The sequence below is a fragment of the Petromyzon marinus genome, chromosome 80 (genome assembly GCF_048934315.1).
Source record: "Petromyzon marinus isolate PM22_M1 ecotype Great Lakes invasive population chromosome 80, UKy_Petmar_22M1.pri1.0, whole genome shotgun sequence".
NCBI classification, from domain to species: Eukaryota; Metazoa; Chordata; class Hyperoartia; order Petromyzontiformes; family Petromyzontidae; genus Petromyzon; species Petromyzon marinus.
Window position 1 is genome coordinate 8,668,696 of NC_133746.1, and position 9,689 is coordinate 8,678,384.

General features: G+C 48.6%; 1 protein-coding gene across 1 annotated transcript in view; it reads right to left on the reverse strand.

Moving 5' to 3' along the window:
* Nucleotides 1-5,481, reverse strand: part of LOC116958700 (glycogen [starch] synthase, muscle) — a 74,638-nt gene extending 69,157 nt beyond the window's left edge. The window contains exons 1-2 of the mRNA XM_076057289.1: nucleotides 5,407-5,481; nucleotides 362-595 (exon numbers count right to left, since the gene is read on the reverse strand). Of these exons, the coding sequence (XP_075913404.1) occupies nucleotides 362-595; nucleotides 5,407-5,481 (309 nt within the window). The remainder of the gene's footprint in view (nucleotides 1-361; nucleotides 596-5,406) is intronic.
* Between the last annotated feature and the right edge of the window lie 4,208 nt (nucleotides 5,482-9,689).

Consider the following 9,689-nt stretch of genomic DNA (forward strand, 5'->3'; position numbering starts at 1 on the left):
TGAGTGAGTGATTCAGCGAGCGACTGAGTGAGTGATTCAGCGAGTGAGCGAGCGAGTGATTGAATGAGCGACTGAGTGAGTGAGCGAGTGAGTGAGTGATTGAGTGACTGAGTGAGTGATTCAGTGAGCGAGTGAGCGAGTGAGTGATTGAGCGAGCGACTGAGTGAGTGATTCAGCGAGTGAGTGAGCGAGTGATTGAATGAGAGAGCGAGTGAGTGAGTGAGAGAGTGAGTGACTGAGTGAGTGTTTCAGTGAGTGAGCGAGCGAGCGAGCGAGTGAGCGACTGAGTGAGTGATTCAGCGAGTGATCGACTGAGCGAGTGAGTGAATGAGCGAACGGCTCTAACCGACTCCCCCCTCACCTTGACCCCCTTGGCGTTCATGCAGGCGAGGGTTCGCTTCAGTGCCGGGTTGCTGGGTTCTATGAGCTCTACCTGCGTGCGCACATTCTGCTCGAAGTAGGGCCCCAGCAGGATGTAGTTCTCACCCCACTCGTCCGCCGTCACCTTCGCCTTCGTCTGGATCACCGTGTAGATGCCCCCCACTGCGGAGAGACAAAGGCGGAAGTGGGCGGGGGGGCGGGAGGGGGGGTGGGGCTGGTGGGTGGGGTGTATAGTAGTGTAGTGTATAGTGTAGTGTGTAGTGTAGTGTATAGTGTAGTGTATAGTGTAGTGTATAGTAGTGTAGTGTATAGTGTAGTGTATAGTGTAGTGTATAGTGTAGTGTATAGTGTAGTGTATAGTGTGTAGTGTAGTGTATAGTAGTGGTGTATAGTAGTGGTGTATAGTAGTGTAGTGTATAGTAGTGTAGTGTATAGTAGTGTATAGTGTAGTGTATAGTAGTGTATAATGTATAGTAGTGTAGTGTATAGTGTAGTGTATAGTAGTGTAGTGTATAGTAGTGGAGTGTATAGTATAGTGTATAGTGTAGTGTATAGTAGTGTAGTGTATAGTGTAGTGTATAGTATAGTGTATAGTAGTGGAGTGTATAGTAGTGTAGTGTATAGTGGTGTAGTGTATAGTAGTGTAGTGTAAAGTACTGTCTAGTAGTGTAGTGTATAATAGTGTAGTAGTGTAGTGTATAGTAGTGTAGTGTATAGTAGTGTAGTGTATAGTAGTGTAGTGTATAGTAGTGTAGTGTATAGTAGTGTAGTGTACAGTAGTGTAGTGTATAGTGTAGTGTATAGTGTAGTGTATAGTAGTGTAGTGTATAGTAGTGTATAGTGTAGTGTATAGTAGAGTAGTGTATAGTAGCGTAGTGTATAGTAGCGTAGTGTATAGTAGCGTATTGTAGTGTAGTGTATTGTAGTGTAGTGTATAGTGTAGTGTATAGTGTAGTGTATAGTAGTGTAGTGTATAGTAGCGTAGTGTATAGTAATGTAGTGTATAGTGTAGTGTATAGTGTAGTGTATAGTAGTGTATAGTGTATAGTAGTGTATAGTGTAGTGTATAGTAGTGTAGTGTATAGTAGCGTGTCTCTCTCTGTGTCTCTCTCTGTGTCTCTCTGTGTCTCTCTGTGTCTCTCTGTGTCTCTCTCTGTGTCTGTCTCTGTGTCTGTCTCTGTGTCTCTCTCTATGTTTCTCTCTGTGTCTCTCTCTGTGTCTCTCTCTGTGTGTCTCTCTCTGTGTGTCTCTCTCTGTCTCTCTCTGTGTTTCTCTCTGTGTCTCTCTCTGTGTTTCTCTCTGTGTGTCTCTCTGTGTCTCTCTCTGTGTGTCTCTCTCTGTCTCTCTCTCTCTGTCTCTCTCTCTCTGTGTGTCTCTCTCTCTCTGTGTCTCTCTCTGTGTCTCTCTCTGTGCGTGTCTCCCTGTGTGTGTCTCTCTCTGTGTCTCTCTCTCTCTGTCTCTCTCTGTCTCTCTCTCTGTCTCTCTCTCTGTCTCTGTCTCTCTCTCTCTCTGTGTGTCTCTCTCTCTCTCTGTCTCTCTCTCTCTGTCTCTCTCTCTCTGTCTCTCTCTCTCTGTCTCTCTCTCTCTCTGTCTCTCTCTCTGTCTCTCTCTCTGTCTCTCTCTGTGTCTCTCTCTGTGTCTCTCTCTGTGTCTCTCTCTGTGTATCTCTCTCTGTCTCTCTCTCTCTGTCTCTCTCTGTGTCTCTCTCCCCGTGGTGGTAGCTGCGTGGAATTTGTCTCCGGACACTCCTGAGTTTCCCCGTTCTCATTTAGAATCAACGTCGCATTCGCGTTTTGAGATATTTGGCGGCTGCTATGAATTTCCAGCCGGTTGGTTGAACTCCGATCATTTGTGATGGCCAGGCCAAGGCTTCTGATATGGCTCAGTGGGGTACTTCCCTGCTAACAATAAACACAGTTCAGTTTTAGAATGGGTTTGTTTCTGAGTACGACGAGTCTCTATGAATATGAGTCTCTAAGTATTGGTCTCTATGGCTCTCTGTGGATCTCTACGAGTCTCTGGATCTCTATGTGAGTTTATGGGTCTGTGAGTCTGTGGAAACACGGCTGAGAGTATTTGTCTGGGGCTATAAATATCCACGTGATGATGGAGATGATGATGTCAGCGACTTGGTTGAACTGCTGTCATGTTTAGCATGAGTCTCTATGAATGTGGGTCTCTATGAGTGTGGGTCTCTATGAGTGTGGGTCTCTATGAGTGTGGGTCTCTATGAGTGTGGGTCTCTATGAGTGTGGGTTTCTATGAGTGTGGGTCTCTATGAGTGTGGGTCTCTGTGCGTGTGGGTCTCTATGAGTGTGGGTCTCTATGAGTGTGAGTCTCTATGAGTATGAGTCTCTATGAGCGTGGGTCTCTATGAGTATGGGTCTCTATGAGTATGAGTCTCTATGAGCGTGGGTCTCTATGAGTATGGGTCTCTATGAGTGTGGGTTTCTATGAGTGTGGGTCTCTATGAGCGTGGGTCTCTATGAGCGTGGGTCTCTATGAGCGTGGGTCTCTATGAGCGTGGGTCTCTGTGAGTGTGGGTCTCTATGAGTATGGGTCTCTATGAGTGTGGGTCTCTATGAGTGTGGGTCTCTGTGCGTGTGGGTCTCTATGAGTGTGGGTCTCTATGAGTGTGAGTTTCTATGAGTATGAGTCTCTATGAGCGTGGGTCTCTATGAGTATGGGTCTCTATGAGTGTGGGTTTCTATGAGCGTGGGTCTCTATGAGCGTGGGTCTCTATGAGCGTGGGTCTCTATGAGCGTGGGTCTCTATGAGCGTGGGTCTCTATGAGTGTGGGTCTCTATGAGTATGGGTCTCTATGAGTGTGGGTCTCTATGAGTGTGGGTCTCTATGAGTGTGTGGGTCTCTATGAGTGTGGGTCTCTGTGAGTGTAGGTCTCTATGAGCGTGGGTCTCTATGAGCGTGGGTCTCTATGAGTGTGGGTCTCTATGAGTGTGGGTCTCTATGAGCGTGTCTCTACGAGTATGGGTCTCTGTGAGTGTGGGTCTCTATGAGTGTGGGTCTCTATGAGTGTGGGTCTCTATGAGCGTGGGTCTCTATGACTATGGGTCTCTGTGAGCGTGGGTCTCTATGAGTGTGGGTCTCTGTGAGCGTGGGTCTCTATGAGTATGGGTCTCTATGAGTGTGGGTCTCTATGAGTGTGGGTCTCTATGAGTATGGGTCTCTGTGAGTGTGGGTCTCTGTGAGTGTGGGTCTCTGTGAGTAAAGGAGTCACATGGCTCAGTGGGGCTCTGCCTGGTAACAATGAACATCGTTTTATAGGGCAAGGAGTTTATAGAAGCGAGCAGTTATACACAAAAACAAAGGTCCCCCATATAGCCTTAACAGACTGTAGGGGCATCTATGAAGGCCGGCACGGCACACGAGGGGGTGGGTGGCCAGCACCACGTCCGACCGCCTTTGTCTCCCCAGTGGCGATGTTTACGCACCGCACCAGGTACTCATTTGAGGCTGAGTCGACCTAAGGGGAGGACCAGGACCGGTTCAGATAATCGTCACAGGTGTTGGCCGTGAGCGGGAATTAAACCCGGGTCGCCGGGTTCGTAGCGCAGCGTAGTGCTAACCGCTACACTACCGCTACCCACAGACACACTCACACACACATACACAGACACACACAGACACACACCCACATATACACAACAATAACAACCGCCATTCGCCACTAAGTGGTGGTGACGTCACCACGATGCTTGTGCCAGGCTATGTGCACCCTGAGGCCACGTGAAGTGTCGAACGCCCGCTGGCAGGAGGTCACGGGGCAGACCCAGGTGCCACGGGTCGACTGACTGAGATGACTGAGATGACTGGCTGATGCACCACCTGTGCCCCCTACTGTGCCAACTTGCTGTGCTTTAGCCACCCGGCGCGCCGCTCGTTGTTGTGAGCGTCGCTCCTCCGCCCTCCGTTGTTGTTGGAGGGCGACTGCCTCCAACTGCCCAGTAGCGTCCTTCACGAGCCTCCTCCACAGAGGCCGATCTTGACACCGCTGGTACCAGTCATCGGCAAGTCCACTCAGCTCCACGTCCTCCTGTACCACATCACTCCATCTCTTCTCTAGCCCGTGCCGCGCCCGTTTAGCCCCCTCGATCCGGCCGAACAAAAGCTGTTTCGGCATGCGGTGGCTGGGCATGCGGGCTACATGACCCAGCCATTGCAGCCTTCCCCGCCGGAGGAGCTCACCGATGGGACCTTGCCCAGATCTTTCAAGGATTTGTGAGCTCCTCACACAATCCAGTCTGGTTAAACCCAGGATGGATCGTAGGCAGGCCAGCCTAAATGTTTCTAACCGGCGAAGATGTTCCATTAGGGGGTCCACGTTTCGCAAGCGTAGAGAAGGGAGGGAATGACCGTGGCCGAGAAGATCTGAAGCTTAGTGCGGAGCGACAGACCAGGTAGCTTCCACACAGCGTTACGCAACCGATGAAAAGATATTGCCGCTCGACTGATTCGGAGTGAGACCTCTGCTGTTAAACTGGAGCCGTGTACACACATATACACACACTCACAGACACACTCACACACAGACACACTCACAGACACACACACAGACACTCACAGACACACACTCACAGACACTCACACAGACACACTCACAGGCACACAGACACACTCACAGACACTCACACAGACACTCACACAGACACACTCACAGACACACACACAGACACACTCACAGACACTCACACACAGACACACTCACAGACACTAACACACGGTGACCTTCTGAACACGGAGCGTCTAAAGTTTCTAAAGGTAAAAATAAACCCTCTGAATTCAGAGGTTTAAACCCTCTGACCTGGCAAGTCATGGGTGGGCGCGTTGCTTTATTATGAATGAGACCGGGGTCACACGAGTCCAAGGGTAGCCCAGGCCCCGCCCACTGCTCCCCCGCAGCGGCTGTAGCCACGCCTACCCCCTCTCGACCGTAGCCCCTCCCCCGTCTTGCAGCCCCTCCCACAGCTGCTGTGCCCAATCAGCGAAGATCTAGGCCAGCCACACCCACTCCAGCCGCAACCCCTCCCTCTCCACTACAGTCCCCTCCCACAGCTGCCGCGCCCAATCAGCGAGGACCATGCCTCCCCTTCCCGTAACCCACTTACGAAATTGTAGCCCCCCCCCCACAACCATAGCGCCCGCGCCTACAGCTGCGAGGCCCAATCAACGTGGACTATGGCTCCGCCCCTCTCCAGTAACCCCCCCTACCCTCCGCGAAAACCCCCTCGCACATCTGCGCGGCCCAATCAGCGAGAACCATAGCCCCCGCCCATGATAGTGTAGCCCCTCCTCCCCTTCCCCGTAAGCTCCGCCCCTCCGCTATAGCCGCCCCCCCGCCCCCCCAGCCTCAACTAATCAGAGAGCAGCTTCGTCGCGTACGTGCCCGATACCACGCGCGGGGGGTTTCAGACAGAAGTTGCGGGCGGCCCGTGATCACTCGGGGGTCGGTGTTTTCAAAATCAGAATAGTTTCGACTGCAGGAAGGAAATCCGATGAGCTATAAAGCTCTTTACCCCCCACCCCCTCCCGCACAGATTCCCAGTCAGGGGCACGGGGTTACCGCTCACGGCCACCGCTGACAGCAGCAGCAGACATCTGGGGAGACAAAGGCGGCCGGGCGTGGTGCTGGCCACCCACCCCCACTCTGCCCCAAGTGCCGCTGCTAAGAGCAACTTGCCCCTACAGTCTGCGCGAGGCTACACGGGAGATCTTTGTCTTTGTAATGATTATTTGACGTCTCTCGCGGCCAACGCTGCGTCAAATGTCCCTTCAACGATTCGCCTCTCTGTGATGTTACCTGATGGGCATCGCAGATGATGCTGATGATGATAGCAAGTAGTGGCTGATATCATCGCGACCACGTGCACATTTACAGCAGCAGCAGCTGAGTACTCTAAACGCGTGTTTGTCAACAGACTTAGAGAGACACTCAGAGAGTTATTGGTCCACAGAGAGACCAATACTTAGAGACCCAAATTCATAGACACACACTCATAGATACCCACACTCATAGAGACCCACACTCACAGAGACCCACACTCACAGAGACCCACACTCATAGATACCCACACTCACAGAGACCCACATTCATAGAGACCCACACTCATAGAGACCCACACTCTTAGAGACCCACATTCATAGAGACCCACACTCATAGAGACCCACACTCATAGAGACCCACACTCTTAGAGACCCACACTCACAGAGACCCACACACTCACAGAGACCCACACTCATAGAGACCCACACTCACAGAGACCCACACTCACAGAGACCCACACTCACAGAGACCCACACTCATAGAGACCCACACTCATAGAGACCCACACTCATAGAGGCCCACAGAGACCCATACTCATAGAGACCCATACTCATAGAGACCCACACTCATAGAGGCCCACAGAGACCCATACTCATAGAGACCCACAGAGACCCACAGAGACCTATACTCATAGAGACCCACGCACTCACATAGACCCACACTCATAGAGACCCACAGAGACCCACAGAGACCCACACTCACAGAGACCCACAGAGACCCACAGAGACCTATACTCATAGAGACCCACACACTCACATAGACCCACACTCATAGAGACCTACACTCACAGAGACCCACACTCATAGAGACCCACACTCATAGAGACTCACACTCATAGAGACCCACACTCACAGAGACCCACACTCACAGAGACACACACTCACAGAGACCCACACTAAAACTAAACTATGTTCATTGTTACCAGCTAAGGCCCCAGGTGCTTCCTTTTTCAGAGAGGCCTGATGATTGTCGTAAGTACTGTCTTACTGTAGTATAGTGGTGTAGTGTATAGTGTAGTGTATACTGTAGTGTGTAGTGTAGTGTAGTGTGTAGTGGTGTATAGTGTAGTGTATAGTAGTGTGTAGTAGTGTAGTGTATAGTGGTGGTATACAGTGTAGTGTATCTTGTAGTGTATAGTGTAGTGTATAGTTTAGTGTGTAGTGTATAGTAGTGATGTATAGTGTAATGTGTAGTAGTGTAGTGTATAGTAGTGTAGTGTATAGTAGTATATAGTGTAGTGTATAGTAGTGTAGTGTATAGTAGTGTATAGTAGTGATGTATAGTGTATAGTGTAGTGTACAGTAGTGTATAGTAGTGTAGTGTATAGTAGTATATAGTGTAGTGTATAGTAGTGTATAGTAGTATATAGTGTAGTGTATAGTAGTGTAGTGTATAGTAGTGTAGTGTATAGTAGTGTATAGTAGTGTAGTGTATAGTAGTGTAGTGTATAGTAGTGTATAGTAGTGTAGTGTATAGTAGTATATAGTGTAGTGTATAGTAGTGTATAGTGTAGTGTATAGTAGTGTATAGTGTAGTGTATAACAGTGTAGTATATAGTGTAGTGTATAGTAGTGCAGTGTATAGTAGTGTAGTGTATAGTAGTGTAGTGTATAGTAGTGATGTATAGTGGCGTAGTGTACAGTGGTGGTGTACAGTGTAGTGTACAGTGTAGTGTATAGTGTAGTGTATAGTAGTGTAGTGTATAGTGTAGTGTATAGGAGTGAATTTTGATTTAAAGATTTCGTGACTGCAGGGATTCATATTCTTGGTTATTTCGGTAAAGTCACCACCACGTAGAAGGGAAAAATAAAATAAAATATAAAACATAAAAATTCTCACGACGTTTCGACTGCAACACAAGCAATCATCATCAGGTGTGAAGGGGGGGGGGGGCTGGGTGGGGAGGGTGGGGAGGGGCTGGGTGGGGAGGGGAGGGTGGGGAGGGGCTGGTCACCCCGTGGTGCCCCCCTTATAAAACTCAACGTTTCACCTACTCACGCCGGCTTGTGCCCGCCCTCACAGTCGGGCATATTGTGCTGAATCACCACGTGGTGGTGCCGCCGTTGACCCTGGTCATTAACCGAGCAACCCAACGTTCCTACCAGCTCCCCCCTCCGCAGGAGAATGACACTACAGGAGAATGTGTTACTACAGGAGAATGTGTTACTACAGGAGAATGTGTTACTACAGGAGAATGTGACACTACAGGAGAATGTGTTACTACAGGAGAATGTGACACTACAGGATAATGTGTTACTACAGGAGAATGTGTTACTAGAGGAGAATGTGACACTACAGGAGAATGTGACACTACAGGAGAATGTGTTACTACAGGAGAATGTGTTACTACAGGAGAATGTGACACTACAGGAGAATGTGTTACTACAGGAGAATGTGTTACTACAGGAGAATGTGACACTACAGGAGAATGTGACACTACAGGAGAATGTGACACTACAGGAGAATGTGACACTACAGGAGAATGTGTTACTACAGGAGAATGTGACACAACAGGAGAATGTGTTACTGTAGGAGAATGTGTTACTACAGGAGAATGTGTTACTACAGGAGAATGTGACACTACAGGAGAATGTGTTACTGTATGAGAATGTGTTACTACAGGAGAATGTGTTACTACAGGAGAATCTGACACTACAGGAGAATGTGTTACTAGAGGAGAATGTGACACTACAGGAGAATGTGACACTACAGGAGAATGTGTTACTAGAGGAGAATGTGACACTACAGGAGAATGTGACACTACAGGAGAATGTGTTACTACAGGAGAATGTGTTACTACAGGAGAATGTGACACTACAGGAGAATGTGTTACTACAGGAGAATGTGACACTACAGGAGAATGTGTTACTATAGGAGAATGTGAGACTACAGGAGAATGTGTTACTATAGGAGAATGTGACACTACAGGAGAATGTGTTACTATAGGATAATGTGTTACTACAGGAGAATGTGTTACTACAGGAGAATGTGTTACTACAGGAGAATGTGACAATACAGGAGAATGTGTTACTACAGGAGAATGTGACACTACAGGAGAATGTGTTACTACAGGAGAATGTGTTACTACAGGATAATGTGACACTACAGGAGAATGTGTTACTACAGGAGAATGTGTTACTACAGGAGAATGTGACACTACAGGAGAATGTGTTACTACAGGAGAATGTGACACTACAGGAGAATGTGTTACTACAGGAGAATGTGACACTACAGGAGAATGTGTTACTATAGGAGAATGTGTTACTACAGGAGAATGTGTTACTACAGGAGAATGTGTTACTACAGGAGAATGTGACAATACAGGAGAATGTGACACTACAGGAGAATGTGTTACTGTATGAGAATGTGACACTACAGGAGAATGTGTTACTACAGGAGAATGTGACACTACAGGAGAATGTGTTACTACAGGAGAATGTGTTACTACAGGAGAATGTGACACTAC